This window comes from Calidris pugnax, unplaced genomic scaffold (assembly GCF_001431845.1).
Source record: "Calidris pugnax isolate Ruff unplaced genomic scaffold, ASM143184v1 scaffold92, whole genome shotgun sequence".
NCBI lineage: Eukaryota > Metazoa > Chordata > Aves > Charadriiformes > Scolopacidae > Calidris > Calidris pugnax.
In genome coordinates, this window is record NW_015090823.1 from 329,486 (window position 1) to 345,340 (window position 15,855).

At 59.1% G+C, this 15,855-nt stretch overlaps 2 protein-coding genes across 4 annotated transcripts; both read left to right on the top strand.

Moving 5' to 3' along the window:
• The first annotated feature begins 202 nt into the window (after positions 1 to 202).
• NLRX1 (NLR family member X1) lies at positions 203 to 7,283 on the top strand. 2 transcript variants are annotated; one of them, XM_014940004.1, is made up of 11 exons: positions 203 to 387; positions 925 to 1,051; positions 1,536 to 1,663; positions 1,881 to 1,941; positions 2,074 to 2,241; positions 2,360 to 2,457; positions 2,668 to 3,284; positions 3,732 to 5,146; positions 5,993 to 6,079; positions 6,177 to 6,428; positions 6,583 to 7,283. In XM_014940004.1, the coding sequence occupies exons 5-11, from the start codon at positions 2,150 to 2,152 to the stop codon at positions 6,899 to 6,901; spliced, it is 2,880 nt and encodes a 959-aa protein (XP_014795490.1). In that variant the 5' UTR covers positions 203 to 387; positions 925 to 1,051; positions 1,536 to 1,663; positions 1,881 to 1,941; positions 2,074 to 2,149; the 3' UTR covers positions 6,902 to 7,283. The 2 variants fall into 2 exon arrangements, with proteins under 2 accessions (XP_014795490.1, XP_014795489.1); XM_014940003.1 differs by lacking the exon at positions 2,074 to 2,241.
• Positions 6,954 to 11,613, top strand: PDZD3 (PDZ domain containing 3). Of its 2 annotated transcripts, XM_014940005.1 has the most exons (10): positions 6,954 to 7,051; positions 8,329 to 8,356; positions 8,670 to 8,734; positions 8,936 to 9,147; positions 9,283 to 9,469; positions 9,554 to 9,690; positions 9,765 to 9,969; positions 10,150 to 10,346; positions 10,525 to 10,695; positions 10,943 to 11,613. In XM_014940005.1, exons 1-10 carry the CDS (start codon positions 7,009 to 7,011, stop codon positions 10,985 to 10,987), a joined length of 1,290 nt encoding a protein of 429 aa, XP_014795491.1. In that variant the 5' UTR covers positions 6,954 to 7,008; the 3' UTR covers positions 10,988 to 11,613. The 2 variants fall into 2 exon arrangements, with proteins under 2 accessions (XP_014795491.1, XP_014795493.1); XM_014940007.1 differs by lacking the exon at positions 10,525 to 10,695.
• The last annotated feature ends 4,242 nt before the right edge of the window (positions 11,614 to 15,855 follow it).

Sequence of the window (15,855 nt, forward strand, 5' to 3'; positions counted from 1 at the left end):
CCCCTTGCAGCACTGCTGGTGAGACCCCAGGATCCCCCCCTGTACTGTTTGTGTCCCTGTGTTTGGGGGTAGAGGTCTTGTTCCTTGCTGTTGTGCCTGCTGGCCCCTCTGCTGTGCTCCCAAAGCGGGCAGTGGCTGCTCTCCCCACCATGCTCAGCGGAGCTGGCGGCCGCTGTGCGCAGGGCAGGACGGGACAGGACGGCGTTGCAGGAAGTTACAGCTGCAAAACAGCCGCCTCCGGAGAGGAGCTTCTCCCCAGGACAGGGATGGAAGGAGGCAGCTGAGCAGCACCGGTCTTTCCTCCGTGGGCCCCGCGGGCTCAGCGTGTGGCAGCAAGAGCACGGGGAGCCGTGGGCTCAGCCTCCCCGGCAAGGATTCCTGCTGGAGGTAACCCTGCCGCTTACGGCGTGGCCATCACCCTCTCCCAGCTTAGCGCCTGCCTCACCTTTGCCCCGGGGTCCAAGTCCCTGCACTGCTAATGCCTCCGCCACTGTGTCCCTCCAGACAGGGAAGCAGGGAGGCGAGAGGCTGTGGTAATGAAGGAGTGAGGCTGTGCGTGCCAGACGTGCAGCAGGGCTCCCTGAAGGGGGACTGCAGCGGGCGGCGTGAGGACTCCACTCGGCAGCGTGCCCTGGGCAGCAGAGGGGCTGGGAAGGGACTGGGAGCCAGGGCATGGGACACATTGGGGTCTGCTTGCTGCAAAAGCCTCAAGGTCAGGACACCAAGGTTCAAGGTCAACTCCACCGCCTACACCCCTGTGTCTCTGTTTCTCTATCTGGATAATACGATGAGGGACTGCAAAAAGCTTAGGCTGTGAGCAAGCCGCTGTCCTGCTCGTCCTCTCCTGGCCAAATACAGAGAGATTTGTATGGTGCCTCTTCCTATCCGCTGAGGTTTGCTGACACCGTCTCCCCTGTGCCTCAGTTTTTCAGGATGTTGGGAGCTGTGAACACAACCTCTGCTCCTGAGGGATCGCCCTGCTGAGCTGGGGCGGGAGCTTGAGTCAGCACCGGCACAGCCGGTTCTGCTGGACTGGACCCTATCGGAGCAGGTAAGGCTGGGCAGGGCGCTGCTGTGCCACAGCCCTGGGGAGCAGAGCTGCTCACCCCATCCTGCTCTGCCCCACAGAGCCGAACCCATGTGGGACAGCTGTCCGAGCACCCCCAAGCTGCTAAGCCCCTCATCCACTGCTGAAGACGGGTGCTTTGCCTGGGAAAAATCACCCAGCGCAGCCTGGAGAGACCAGCTGAGCCCACTGCCAGTCTGTGCCTGGCTGCTGCTGGGTGCAGCCTCCCCAGCTGCTTTAAATGGGAGGCAGCTGTGCATGTTGCAGGGTATGATGAGAAGGCTCGGTGGCTGCTAAGGACATGGCAAGAGCTGCCTGTCTGGGGACAGCACTGCTCAATAGGGCAGGCCACCACAGCACAGCCTCAGGGCATGCCTGGGCCTGGTGTTGGGGGTAGGTACAGCCTCAGGCTGCAAATCTGGGCTGGTCCAGGCACCCAGTTTTCCTCATTGGCTGTATCCTCTTTCAGGCAGAGGATGTCACGGGCCATGCGACGCCAGAGCTGCCTGCCCTGGGGCAGCTGGATGCAGCTGCGTGGATCTCTGCCAGGGAGCAGTGGGACCCGGAGCGTGTATCTGTGTGCTGCTTCAGTGCCAGGTGAGCCAGGCTCCCTGCTTGTGGGACTGTGACCCTGAATCTGTCCTGCCCCAGAGAAGCCCTATGCCTGGTGGACATCCCTCCCCAGCTGCACAGTGGAGCCAGCCCAGTCTGTGAAACACTCCAGCAAGACATGAAGCCAGTGAGCTTGGTGGTGTTAGCTTTGCTGGGCTGGAGAAGGCCATCTCTCACTGCGTGTGGTCTTCTTTCTCCCCAGGCGCTGCAGGCGGCACCTTCCTCAGGAAGATCCTTCACGTTAGCCGCATCTCCCTCCTCAGGTACAGTGCCACACAGCTGGGGCCTGGCCTGTTCTGCTCTGTGACTGTTCTCCATGGGACCTGGGTGGCTGAGTTGCTGCCTTGGGACCATCGGGGCTCTGTGGGCAGAGGTGCTGCTTTGCCTCTACCTAGGAATCAACCCAGACCCAACTCCCTGCCTGCTCTGAGTTGAGCCCGGCTTCTCTGCCTTGCCACGGGTTTGCTGGGGATGCAGAGCGCATGGCTTGCTGACCTGCTTAATTTCCCAGCCGTGTCCTTGCCCCAGCCCTGTGTTCTCCCTTGGTGCAGGGGACAGAAGGGGTGAGCTGGCTCTACTCAGCACTTCCCACAGCACTCACTTGTGATCTGCTCACCCTGCCCCAGGCAGGGCTTGGAGCTGCTGGCCCCTGCCCTCCTGACACTTTTCCTCCTCTTGCAGGGCCTCTGTTCGCTACCAGGGAAGGTCCCAGGAGCGCTCTGTCCAGCCCAAATCCTCTGGACATGGTCTGTCCCAGCTGAGGAATGTGGCATCTTCTGGTAAGCTTGCCCCCCTGCGTTAAAGAGGATGAAGGGTCTTACACTGCAGGCTGGGGGCAGCTGCTGTCCTGGGCAGTGTGAGGGTTAGCAAGAACTGGGTTCTGTCCTGCTCTCTGCGGCTACCTCACTGCAGTGGCCTGGGGAGGGCAACTTCCCCAGTCTCCTGCCAGTGAGAAGATCTTGCTTTGTCAAGCACCTCCTTCTTCCCAGATGCCATCAAGAAACACCAGAAGAGCCTGTCTGCATGGTTCAGCCACCAGCCCAATGAGGAGAGGCAGTTCGGCCCTTCCTTCTCACTGGACGCAGTCCATGTGGACCCAGTGATCCGGGAGAGCTCCCTGGAGGAGATCCTGAAGCCCTCGCCTGAACTAACCATCCAGAACCAGCTCCAGCAGCCCCGTAGCCAGGTTATCAGCCTCCAGAACCTTTTCGATGTGGATGCCTGCGGGCGGCAGGTGAAGAACGTGGTGCTGTACGGCACAGTGGGCACGGGGAAGAGCACCCTCATCAAGAAGATGGTGGTGGACTGGTGCCACGGTCTCCTACCCCGCTTTGAGCTGGTCATCCCCTTCTCATGCGAGGACCTGTCCCATAGTCATGCCCCCATCTCCCTGCGACGCCTCATAACCAAGAAGTATCAGCACCTCCGGGATGTGGTGCCAATGCTGGGCACTTCCAGCCTCAAGGTGCTTTTCATCCTTAATGGCCTGGAGCGCCTCAACTTGGACTTCCGTCTGGCTGGCACAGAGCTGTGCTGTGACCCCAATGAGCCTGTGCCTCCCTCTGCGATCGTGGTCAACCTGCTGCGAAAATACCTGCTGCCAGAGGTTAGTCTTTTCCTCCAGCTCCTGAATGCTGGAGAGAGAGTGGGGGTGAGTCCTGGGTCATTGCAGGCATGGCCGTGGTGCTAATTGCTTTTTGTCCAGCCTGGTGGTGAGCAAACAGGCAGCCTCCATTCCTGGAGGGACTTACAGAGGCGACTTATTTGTCTCTGTGAGAGACAAGGCCTGGTGAGGCAAAGAAGGTAGTCTGCTGGGCTGTGGTCCTCCAGACGTGATATGGGTCCAGCAGGGGATGGGGAAAGCTCTTCTGTCCCCTCTGTCTGGGCCAGATTTGAACCAACATCCTTTGTGCAGCAGGTTCTTGAGCCCCAACTCCCTGGGTGGTGGGATCCTCGTGTACCTATATGTGGGTTACACGCTTGGGACCCTGTTGAGCTTAGATCAAAGCCACAGAGGGAACAACTCCAAACTCACCTAGCTCTCTGTTTCCAGGCCAGCATCATTGTTACCACACGCCCATCAGCAGTGCGCCGGATTCCTGGCAAGTACGTGGGCCGCTATGCCGAGATCTGTGGCTTCTCTGACACCAACCTGCAGAAAATGTACTTCCAGATGCGTCTTAGCCAGCCTGGCTGCAGTGGAGAGAACAGTGTGAGTAGCAGCTCAGGTGAGCAGGAAAACCTGGTGGAGATGTTGTCGAGGAACTTGGAGCGCCACAACCAAATAGCTGCCGCCTGCTTCTTGCCTTCTTACTGCTGGCTGGTGTGCACCACGCTGCATTTCCTCTACTTCACCAGGACAGTGCCTCCCAGCCAGACCCTGACTGGCATCTACACCAGCTTCCTGAGGCTCAACTTCAGTGGGGAGGTGCTGGACAGCACTGACCCCACCAACATCTCCATGATGAAGTATGTGGCCAAGATGGTGGGTAAGCTGGCCTACAAAGGGGTGATGTCCCGCAAGACTTGCTTCTCAGAGGAAGACCTGCAGCAGTGCTTTGAGGTGGAGATGAAGACTGAGAGTGAGCTCAATCTCCTGGAGGTCTTCCGTAGCGATGTCTTCCGCTTCTTCCTCACTCCGTGTGTGCAGCCAGGCAAAGAGCACACCTTTGTCTTCACCATCCCTGCTATGCAGGAGTACCTGGCAGCCCTGTATGTGGTGCTGGGTGAGAAGAAGACCCTGACACAGAGAGTGGGGAAGGAGCTGTCAGAGGTTATTGGGAGGGTGAGTGAAGATGTTGCTGTCGTTGTGAGTATCATCTCTAAGGTGTTGCCCTTGCGCTTCCTGCCAGTGCTTTTCAACCTGCTCAAAATCTTCCCTCGCTACTTCTCCCGGCTGAGCAGTAAGGACCGGGATACTATTGCCCACACCATGGCAGAGGAGCTGTTCAAAGAAGAGGACTACTACAATGATGATGTCTTAGACCAGATAAATTCCAGCATCCTGGGTGTGGAGGGCCCCATGCGCCACCCTGATGAGTCCCGCGATGATGAAGTCTTTGAGCTCTTCCCCATCTTCATGGGTGGGATACTGTCCCGCCGTAACCGCGCCATCCTGGAGCAGCTGGGCTGCTCCATCAAGAACCTGGCAGCCTTTGAAATCGCCAAGGCCATGAAGAAGACAGTCATCAGGAACAGCCGCAAGGGGCTTCCCCCCTCTGAGCTGATGGACTACCTCTTCTTCCTGCACGAGTTCCAGAACGAGCGCTTCACAGCTGAGGCCATCCGCTCCCTCCGGACTGTGAACCTCTCATCAGTCAGGATGACCCCTCTCAAGTGCTCTGTCCTGGCATCTGTCATGGGCACCACGTGCCATGAGGTGGAGGAGCTAAACCTGACCTCTTGCAACCTTGACACGAGCAGCTTGAGGATCCTCTTCCCCGTCCTGCTGCGATGCAAAGCCCTCCAGTGAGTAACATCTTCTGCCCTTGGGCAGTTCTCAAAAATTTGGCTCTCCCTCACCTTTGCCCATCCCAAGAATACATTAGGAACCCGAACGTGGCAAAGGCAGAGAAGGGCATGCATGCCCTTCTTTATCCTTAGTGCAGACCTAGTAGACTACAGCTTCCGACGTGCAGCACTCCTTGAGCAGCCTTGCTAAGGCACTGCATGCTGGGATTTGCAGTGCCAACACACCCTCCTGTAGCACTCTGAGCAGCTCTCTGCATCTGCCACCACAGGCTGCACTACCAGCTCCCCCGGCAGACGCTGGTCCCTCCTATTGCCTGGCCTCCCGGAGCCCCCCAGTGTTTCCCTACAGCTAGCTCTGCTACTGCTAACTCCGGGCAGGAGATACGCAGCCCAAGGGTGGGAATCTGGGCCACACAAAGGGGTGGGTTTTGTTGCAGTCCATTTGTGGGACTGCAGTCTTCCTGCCGCCCAGGGGGTGGCGAGCCGTGCTCAGCAGAGATGCACTCGGCTGTGCAGCAGGGCTGTGCGGCACTTCCTTCCTCCAGATGCTCAGGAGGGCTCGGAGGGGTCCTGATCCCTCCTCAGACCTTCACCCATCCCCTGCAGAACCTGCACCCCCTTCCCCTCCCTTGCTCCTCCTGTCACTGGTTCTGCTGGCTACCTAAGCTCTCATGCAGTTTCAGTATGCTCTCTTTTGGAGAGGAAGCCTTCCGTGGCCTTGTCTGGGGAGCCCAGGTTGGATGGTGACAGGGAAGGCCAGGGAAAATGGAGAGAGCAGGGTTGCCAGCACCAAAGATAACAGCCATTTCATTCCTGCCACCCCAATGTCTTGCCCTGCATCAGTCTGCAGCTCAACAGCCTGGGCTCCGACGCTTGCAAGGAAGTCCGTGACCTGCTCCTGCATGACAAGTGTGTGGTGAGCAAACTGCGGTGAGTACTGCCTCTGTCCTTGCATGAAACTTGCGTGTGCCCTGGCCCCGTGCCCCCTGCCTGGCCTCAGCATTGCCCTGAGCTCTTGTGTCCACAGGCTGGCGAACAACCCTGTGGGTGAGCAGGGGGCACAATACCTGGCCGAGGCGCTGGCAGGCAACCGCTCGCTGACCCATTTGTCCCTGCTGCACACTGGGCTGGGGGACCGCGGTGCCGAGGTCATTGCTCAGCACCTGGCCGAGAACCAGCACCTCCAGGAGCTCAATCTAGGCTACAACTCCCTGACGGACACAGCCGCCCTGCGCGTGGTGGAGGTGGCCAAAAAGCACGCAACGCTGGACGAAGTGCAGTGAGTTCACTCTGCCCCAGCTCTTCCCTCTTGCAGGCAAGGCCTCTGAGCCAGTGTCCCTCCCCATGGCAGTGCACAGGGAGCCCCTGTCTGCCTCCGCATCCTGCCTCCCAGCGCTCACAGTGTCTCCTGCTCCTTTTCTCTCAACCCACAGTCTGTACTTCAACGACATCAGTGAGGATGGCAAGCGGGCTCTTCACAGCCTGCGCATGGACCGGGATGGTGTCAGGGCACTGGTCTTCCTTACAGCAGGCACCGATGTCTCCGACTACTGGTCCAACATCCTGAACGTGGTGCAGAAGAACCTGGCTTTCTGGGACCGCGAGCGGGTTCGGCAGCACCTTACCCTCATCCTGCAGGACCTGGAGAGCAGTCGGAAACAGACTTCCAATCCCTGGAGAAAAGCCAAGTTCCTACGAGTCGAGAGTGAGGTCAAGAAGATGCTGGGAAAACTGCAGCATGGGACCCTCTGACCTGCTGTCCAGCCATCCACCTGGCCAGGGAGAGAGCAGTGCTGCTGGGGAAGAAACACTGGAGTGTGCCCCAGCAGCACGTCCCCTGTGCCCTTCTCTGTGTGGAGATGCCTAGTGGTCGGGTGCTACCAAGGCTGTCAAAGGTGCTGGGTATGTGGGGCTCAGCCCGCATCTGCGGGCGAGGCTGAAGTGTGGGAGAACTGTACAGACAGCAGGCCAGGAGCAAATGGGACTTTGTTCTTCTGGGCTTGTAGAGACCCAGCCCCTGCACCCTGGCCACTGCCGCCTGGCCACGAGCCACAGCAGTGGCAGAGGGGCAGGACTCAGGCTTGCTTGTAAAACCTTTGGTAGCATTAAAGTGCACCGCTTTGTTTCCACTGAAGCTCACTAGTGCCAAGACTCCATCTCCTCTGCGGGCCCTTCCTGGGGGAGGAATGCGGAGGTGCTGGTGCAGCCGTCCCTGCAGCAGTTGGAGTAGAGGACCCTGGCCCTTCCCCATCTCACAGGGCGAGGATGGGGCAGCCCACTTCTGCTCCAGCCCATCCTGAACCAGTCGGTCTTCCCCACCATGGGCTGCCCTTGGTGGCAGCTGGAAGCTGGGGCACCGGGATCTGTTCCCAGGCTGGGTGTCCCCAGGGTGCTGGTCCCTGCTCTTAGCTCTGCTGGGTGAGGGCTGGCAGTGCCCCAGGGCAGGGAGGGCAGGGGAGACATCGGAGCTGTTTAACCATTAAACGTCTTACAAGAGGCGGGGACACTTCCCTGCCACTTCATCCTGTACCTTGCTCCCTCCTCCATTCCCTGCAGCCATGAAGCAAACAAAAGGTATGTGCCGGGGCAGTGGGGCCCACAGAGACCCTTCACCACACGCATATCTTCAAGCCCTGCAAGGGCAAGGCGATGTCAGAGCCCAGGCAGACCATGGAAAAGGAGCTAGAGGCATCCAGGAAAATGGGGGCACTTGGCAAGAATCCCTTCTCTGTGGATTTGGGGGTCCTTGTGCTGGAAGAGGTGGGGAGGGGTTTTATGGGGAGGTGTGTGAGGGAGAGACTCTGTCTCCATCTCCGGCCTCCAGCCAGCTCTCTGGGACCCTGGTGACCCTTCTCGTACCTCACTCAGAAGCCCTGTGAAGCCTCAGGACCAACCTCCATCTGCATACCGTTGCCTGGCCCTACTTTGCCCCTGGTGTTATAGGACCCCTCTGGGCTGAGCGGGTGCCCATTGGACCCCAGCAGCAGGTGTCCCACTGCTTTGAAACGCAATGGAGGCGGAGGGGCTGGGGGGTGGGGGCACTGTGTGGGCTTGGCAAGCCCACCTCACCCGGCGTGGCATGCTCAGCCTGTGGATGGATAAGCTCTGAGTGCTCAAGAGTTGTGGGGTCTTCTCCTGGCCCTCCACCTCCAGCACTGACTTCTCCTCTTCCTCTGCAGGGCTCGAGGGTGACAAGAAGTCCATCGTGTAAGTGCTGAGCTCCCCCTGGGCAGGGACTTTCTGGGCCTTGTGGCACCACAAATGGGCTATGCTGGGGCACATTCTCAGCTCAGGTGGTGTGGGTCACAGCTGCCAATCCCAGGCCTGCCTCAGGTCCTCCCTGAGTTGTTAACTCAGAAGAGATGTGGGAGACAGTCCAAGGGGGAGATCCATCCTGGCTTTTCCCAGGGAAGAGAAGGCACTGGAGCTGTGGCCCCAGCTGGCCCTTTCTGGGAGGAATGGGGCTTGTCACACCATGCTATTGCACTTATGTGCCCTCTCCTGCCCTTTATAATTTCAGAAAATTTGAATTTAACCCCAAAGATGGGATCGACAACCCTGCCTTGTCGCTGGCTGAGGACATGGGTAAATACCCTCATCTTCTCAGGGCATCCCTGTGTCAGCATGGGGTTCTGGCAGTGGGGCATCACTGGGTTCCTGGGCTCTCTCATGCCAGGGAGCTGTGGGGAGGTGAACATTTAAGGCAGCAGAATGTGGAGATCCCAGCCTGGGATGGGGTAGAGAACCTCTGTTAGGATCCCTACTCGTGTGCTGTGCCCCTCACAGATGGTGAAGGTGTTGGGGAGCCCCGCTTCTACCTCCTGAACAAGGGCAGTACAGAGACCTATGGCTTCTGCCTCCACGAGGAGCTGGGCTGCCAGGGCCACATCATCCGGCAGGTCGAGCTGGGAGGGCTGGCCCAGCGCAGGGGGCTGCAGGATGGGGACCGGCTCCTCCAGGTCAATGGCCAATTTGTGGACCACATGGACCACCGCAGGGTAAGCTGGGAGCACACCAGGGTTGTGGGGAAGGCCGGGTCCTCCCCAGCCAGGGGCACAAAGGGTATGGGACCCTGCTGCCCTCCAGGGTTGCAGGGGTGCCCTATCCGGGCTTCACAGCCTGGATCCTTCCAGGTGGTGCAGAAGATCAAGGCCAGCGGGAACCAGGTTCTACTGGTGGTGCTGGATGGGGACTCCTATGAAGCAGCCAAAGCCCTGGGCAGGGACCTGTCCCAGATGCTGCCAGCTGACATGCGCCCACGCCTCTGCCACATCACGCGGGACAAAAGCGGTTTTGGCTTCAGTGTGTCGGGTCCAGAAGGTAAAGCAGGCAGCGGGATGGCGGCGCCACAAGCCTCCCTAGCACAGCATCCCACTCACCCCAGACTGCCTCTGCTCCCTGCAGGCGTGAAGGGCACCTTCCAGCTGTCAGTGCGGCAGGACGGGCCAGCGGAGAGGGCAGGGGTGCCACCAGGCTCCTGGCTCCTGGAGCTGAACGGGGCCAGTGTGAGGAGCTACTCGCACACGCAGCTCGCCAGAAAGGTGTGTGCCCTCCCACGGGTGGGTGGGGGGCCGGGGACAGCGATGTCGCTGAGCACCCTGCATTTCTCACCCAGCTTAAGCAGAGCGGCAGCAAGGTGACGCTGCTGGTGGCATCCAGTGCCGTGGAAGAGTTTTACCGCCTGCGGGGCCTGCGGGTCACGGCCGCCTTGGCGGACACCTCCTGGCTCCCCTTCAAGGTCCGTGAGCTGCACATGGTGAAGGGTCCAGCTGGCTACGGGTTTCTGCTCAAGGAGGATGACTGCATCTCAGGGGCCATAGGTGAGAGGGCCGAGGGGGGCAGTGCCCACCTGAGCAAGGCATGTTGGAAGGACAGGAATAGCTGCAAGCCCTGTGCCCACAGAGGGACCCTGTCCCCACCTGCACACAGGGGTCAGCATTGCCGGTTCCCCTCTGGCCAAATGCCTCTGTGAGCAGCTCCCCACCCTCCCTCTGTGGCAGGCCAGTTCCTGTGGGATGTGGATGCGGGGCTGCCAGCTGAGCAGGCAGGGATGAAGGAAGGGGACCGTCTCCTGGCCGTGAATGGTGAGAGCATCGAGGGGCTGGACCACTACCAGACAGTGCTCAGGATTCGTGCCCGTGATGACCAGGTGACGCTGCTGGTCATTGACCCTGCCGGTGATGAGTTCTACCAGTCGGTAGGTTTGGGGCACCCAGTGCGGTCCCTCCCTGGTTGGGGAGACCTGGGGTGCTGCAAAGCTGGATGGTGGGATGGGTATCTTACCCCTAGGCCTGCACAGTGAGGTCTTCTCCAGGGGACCTGACTTGCCATGAAGCGCCAGGAGCCGTACAACAATCCTTCTTCTGTTCTTCTAGATTGGGCTGTCCCCTCTGCTGTTCTTTGAGGACAGTGACCCTGCCTCAGGCTCCTGCATGCCCTCCCTGCCCTCTCCTAGTGGGTCCCCTGGACCCTGTCACGTTGAGGTGGGACCAAAGGGACCTGGCTCCTGGCTGATGGCTGCTGCCAACAGCATAGAGATCACACAGGTAACCTCTCTTGCCAGGCCTTTGTGGCAGTGCTGCTCACAGCCTGGCACTGCTCTGAGTCCTACCACCCTCCTGCCCTGCCTGTCCTAATATTTTCCTGGTACCTGTGAGGCTGGCAGGAGGGGACTGTGGGGTTCCCCAGCCACAGGGGCCAGGCAGAAAGGGGCAAGCTCCATGGGGCAACGGTGGAGTATGAGGGGGCAGGTGGATATGTGTTGCCCACAATAGCCCTGCTGTATCTCCACAGAGTCTGCGCAAGGAGGAGCACAGGAGGTTGCACCAGGCATTCTAGTGGCTCAGGACCACCCTGCCTCCAGCCACATCGAGCCCATCGCTGCCCCACGCCTGGCTCCTCGGAAAGCACAGTGCTGCTCAGCATGGCTGTTGCACGAGTAACTGCTGTGTCTCTGTGCCCGTGATGGGGCTCACACTCCCCAGAGACTCATCTCCACTGACCAAGGCTGGCTCCAAGCTTTTATTGACCATGGCGGTGGCTTCCTGTAACCTGAAGACAGACCCGTGTCTTCGCCTGCCCAGCTGCCTCCAGGGAGATCTAGGGACATTGCACTGAAGCCCTTGCCCAGCTCCAGGCTCTGGCAGCTCCCAGGAGAGCTGAGCCGAGCCTGCCCTCCGTGGCATGACCCAGGGGACTGGGGAGCATGAGGCTTAGCTCAGTCCAGGGATGGCCTTTGGGCCATTGCGTGAAGGGGAATGGGATCAGCAGAGGCCGATGGGGTATTGGAGTAACACCCCCTCCTCTCAGCCTGTTGGTTCGGGTTTGTCCCTGCATGGACATCTTTCTCCTCCTCTTCTCCTCCTCCCTGTGAACCCGTGGGCAGTGAGTGCCCGCTACCTGTCACCGTGCTGTTCCTGTGTCACCCATTTTGGGTGTGATTAAAGGACAAATCCACGCTGCTGTTCATGTGTTTGTGTTGTGGAGAGGACTGTGACTCAGCAGGACATCCCAGGGCCAGATGGGACCCATCTTCTCTTACCTAGCCTGGGGCAGCTGCAGTGTTGCGCAGTGGATGTGGAAGCTGATAGGCAGTGTGCTGATAGGTAGGTGGGGGCTGACCCCATCCCCACCCACTAGCCAGGGCAGGCATGCGGGGGTCCACACTGAGCTGCTCCTGCAGGCTCTTCACCTTCGCCTCCAAGTGCTGGCACTGGGCTGCTGCCTGCTTATGTAGCTCCTGGTATTGCCAGATCATTTCTAGGAGCCAGGAAAGGGAGAAGGGGACAAAGGTGGTGACTACAGGGGGGACAAACAGGCAGTCCCTGTGCTTGGATCCCAGCACCAGGCAGAAGCTTCAGCAAGACCAGACCCAAGGGTTCCCCTTGCAGGGTGACGCATCGGAAGCAGCAATGCGTGCACCCTCTCCCTGCCTGGCAGGGCTGTGACAATGCTGGGGGTGGGGGGCAGGAGGGAGCCCTGGAGGGAAACTTTTACCTCTCTGTTGAGCGTGGGAGAGCGAAAATGAGCACGGAGTTTTGCATGTGGCAAAGACCGCAAACCTCTGGCTGAGGTTTTACCTCTGCTAAAATCAGCCCCTTCTTGAGCACTAACGGAAATAGCGAGGCACTGGCTTTCGCAGGCAGGGAAGTCTCTGTCTCTGTGGTCTCCTCTGCCTGTGTCACTGAGTCTGCATCTGGGGTGCAATGAGTCCATGTCCAGCTCCTTTGCATGCTGACAGCATGGGAGGGAGCAGGCTGGCCAACAGCAGGGTGCGTTGGGGTTGAGCGGTCAAGGCCCAGGGGAGAGGTGGGGTAAGCTTGGCTGGTTTTCCCCAGCAGCACCAAGGTGTGGGGTCCCCACGTCTGTCCCACTGCCTCCTCCCATCTCTGCCCCCTGCTTCATGAATGTCTTGCTTGTCTTCCTGTGCCTGCTCCAGTGCCTTCTCCAGGTCCCACAGCTTCCACTTGAGGCTTCCATTGTCAGCTTTTGCCTGTCAGATCATGTCCCTCCAAGGAAGCTGCCATGGAGACAATATGTTTCCTGATAGGTGACCCAAACCATGAGCCTGGTGGCCTAAGCACTAAGTCAAAGGGCACTATCCAAGCCATTCTGGGTGGCTATTCCTTGCCCAGTACCTCCTTGGTACATTGGCTCAGCAGTGACTTATTTCTAGCCTTTCTCTGCTGCCAAAGCCAGGGGCATGTGGGCACCTCCTCAGCCCGTGCCTGTCCCTGAGCCCTGCCTGAACCAGAGTGAATCTCATGGCAAGAAACTTTCCCTTCGTATGAGCCTAGCACTGTGCTAGGGAAGGCTTCCAGAGGGGTGTCCCACCACAGCATCCCTACCACCCCCCATCTGCTTTCAGCATTGCTCCTCTCTTTCTCTGCCATCTCTGTAGCCCTGCTGGCCTCTGTAAGCAGCTGCTGTGCTGCACACCAGGGACTTTTGGAACAGCGCCGGCCCTCCTCTCCAGCATACCCTCCTGCTCAGTGCTGTGAGTTTTCCCCTGGGGACTGCGACTGCATTTGGATCTTCTTTATAAAATAGGAGAGGGAAGAAAAGCAAGTATTTAAAACTGCTGTTTCTGCTCAGGATGTGGTTAACCCCAAATACCTGTGAGCGAGCAGGTGATTCCTGGGTGTGCTGCAGTTCAGCAGGATGGGGACCTTGTTGTGCGGGGAGGCAGTGGGAGCGGGGAGCTGGTATGTGGGGAGGCTCCAGGGCCACCCACTGCCAGGGCAACCTGGGGATGCCTGGCAGGGACACACAGTCCTGCTAGAGGAGCTGCAAGGGTGACAGGCTGGGCGTGGAGAGCAGAGGGAGCTAGATGTGGGCCAGGGACGGTGGTGGGGGCTATTTCCCTGTGCAGGCACAGAAGCTGGCATGCACCTTGTGCACACGCATGCACACGCGTCTGAAACCCCTGCCTGGCCATGCAGCGCTGAGCAATCAGAGGGGCAGCAGTGCACGTGCAAGCCTGGCAGCTGGCTGGCAGGCAGTGTGAGGCACACAGAAGGGAAGGGGAGCACACACTTATGCCCAACCTTGGCTGGCACAACCAGCAAAGGACCTGGACGCTGCTCTCACCCACAAACATACAGCAGACACACTCAGGTGGCCAGAGGCATCCAGGCACCTCTTGTCTGCCAGCCACCAGGCTGGAGGGACGTGATTTCAAAACAGCCAGAGTGAGGCGGCTTTCCAGTGCAGTGGTGGTGAGTGAATGCTGTGCTGCCCTGGCAGGGGCCCGAGGGAGGGAAACACATGGGAGCCCTGCAGAAGAGTGCTGGACTTCTTGTTCCTGCTGGGAAGGAACAGTCCCAGCGGAAGTAACCTTTACTTGAAGTCTTTCGTGTAAATACAGCCGCGACTTGGAGTGAATCATGCCCAGAGAAGCAGATAGTTAGGAATGCAATTGCTCAAGCATGTTCCCTGATCTCTTTGGATTGGGGCCATGGTGATTTTTATATTTGGCTCCAGAAAGCTGGTGTAACCCTCCCCAGCCCTCTCTCCAGGTACTTGTGGTATCCCAGAGCTGGCCAGGGCACCCTCCGGTGGTCAACCCGGCTTGACTATTAGCCAGAATCCATTAGCATCTAATGGGAAAAGCCTCAGGAACACAGCCTCAATAAATGTTAACATATTTGAGGTCAATATAATCCTTAGGAAAATTTGCCCAGGTAATTAAAGCCAGACAAGGAGCTGCCTGTCCCAGAAATATTTACCAGGCTTTACCAAAGGCAGTAAAATCAAGACAGAGAGTTTTATAACTGATCTATGCCGGGCTCCCTTGCTATACCCAGTGCAGCATGCTGTTTCCCACTGTCCTGCCCATCTGACGCCTCAGCAAGCCATGTGCTATGTAGGTAATCATCACGAGCCAGCAGCCAACAGACTCGTGGAAGAAAGAAGTGCTGAGGCTGTGCGGGGCAGTACAGTGCTTTGTCGTGACGCAAGCAGGCTGATGTGTGATGTGTGTGCACAGCCAGGGCAGCGATGGTAGGAGCACAGCCTCACTGCTGGCAGTGCCACAGGCTGAGCAGAGAGCCCTGTGGCATGTCCCAGGCTGGCAGGGGCTGAGCAGAGCAGCAAAGTGTGGTACGTCCCTCCTGTGGCAGATGGTGTACAAGGGCAGTGGCTTTTCCATGCTGCTGAGGCTTTGTGCACCTGGCACCCCAGGGGTCCCAGCACCCGTGCAGGAGTGCTGCACCCCATGGGTGCCACAGGGGAAGCGAAGGGGTGAGCTCTGTTATAGTGTTCTCTCCAGTGTGGCCCCCAGCTCTCCAGAGGCTGAGGTTGTGCTGTCTGACCTCCAGGCCTGAGCTCTGGGTGATCACACTCCCCAAAGTGAGACTGCCCAAACTGCATCATTTGCTGGTTGGTTTTTTCTTTCCTCCTTCAAGCCTGTGTTGTGAAACCGACTGAAGTGTGTACCAGCCTCACAAAGGAAGTGTTCTTCTGCCTGGGAAAGAAGGCTGAAAAGAGGATCTGAAGGCAGTGAAGAAACAGAACTTACTTTTGAGCCCATGTCGTAATTTCTGAAGGTTTGGTGTTGTCAGCTCTGCCAAAAGATTGACCTATTACCTGATCTCCTTTTCTCTCCCTGTTCTTCCATCCGCACTTAGCACCCAGCCTGTGTGTGCTCCCACTCCCAGTGACCTGTTGGAGCCGGGCTACAGGTAACAGGGAGCTCCAATGGGTTTTTTTCTTCCCCTGCCTTTCCAGAGGGAGACACCTTGAAGACACCGAGAGCAGCCAGGTGCCTTCCAACCGCACCCTGGTGCTACCAGCTGTTGGTCCATCTCCCTGCGGCTGGCTGTGCTCCTGCCTGGCATCCGTCACTGGGCGCAGCCCCAACAGCAGAGGGGAGCTGTGCTGCGGGAGAGGGCTGTGCCCCCCCTCCAGCAGGGGCAGTGCCCGGGGCGCTGCTGCATCCCGCATGCTGCATCCCGCATCCTCTATCCTGTATCCTCCACCCACATCCTCCATCCTGCATCCTCCATCCCGCATCCTCCACCCGCATCCCCCACCCTGCATCCCGGGGGCGGGGTCCCGGTGGCACCGGGATAGTTTGGGGTCTGTTTCTCTGCCGCTCCGGGGGCCGGCAGCCCCGCTGCCGAGGGCTCGCCGTTGGGGTGCGGTCCCCGCCCCGGGCTGGGCTCAGCCCCCGCTGCCGCCGCCGCCGGGGCAGGCGGAGGGCCGGC

What these genes read in the sequence shown, in the direction of transcription:
- NLRX1 (XM_014940003.1), top strand. Translation starts at nt 1,543, where the DNA reads ATGTCACGGGCCATGCGACGCCAGAGCTGCCTGCCCTGGGGCAGCTGG. An exon ending in GAAAATACCTGCTGCCAGAG is followed by an intron (nt 3,285 to 3,731) that starts GTTAGTCTTTTC and finishes CTCTGTTTCCAG; the next exon opens with GCCAGCATCATTGTTACCAC. An exon ending in CTGCGATGCAAAGCCCTCCA is followed by an intron (nt 5,147 to 5,992) that starts GTGAGTAACATC and finishes GCCCTGCATCAG; the next exon opens with TCTGCAGCTCAACAGCCTGG.
- PDZD3 (XM_014940005.1), top strand. Translation starts at nt 7,009, where the DNA reads ATGCCTAGTGGTCGGGTGCTACCAAGGCTGTCAAAGGTGCTGG. An exon ending in GGTGACAAGAAGTCCATCGT is followed by an intron (nt 8,357 to 8,669) that starts GTAAGTGCTGAG and finishes TTATAATTTCAG; the next exon opens with AAAATTTGAATTTAACCCCA. An exon ending in GTGATGAGTTCTACCAGTCG is followed by an intron (nt 10,347 to 10,524) that starts GTAGGTTTGGGG and finishes CTGTTCTTCTAG; the next exon opens with ATTGGGCTGTCCCCTCTGCT.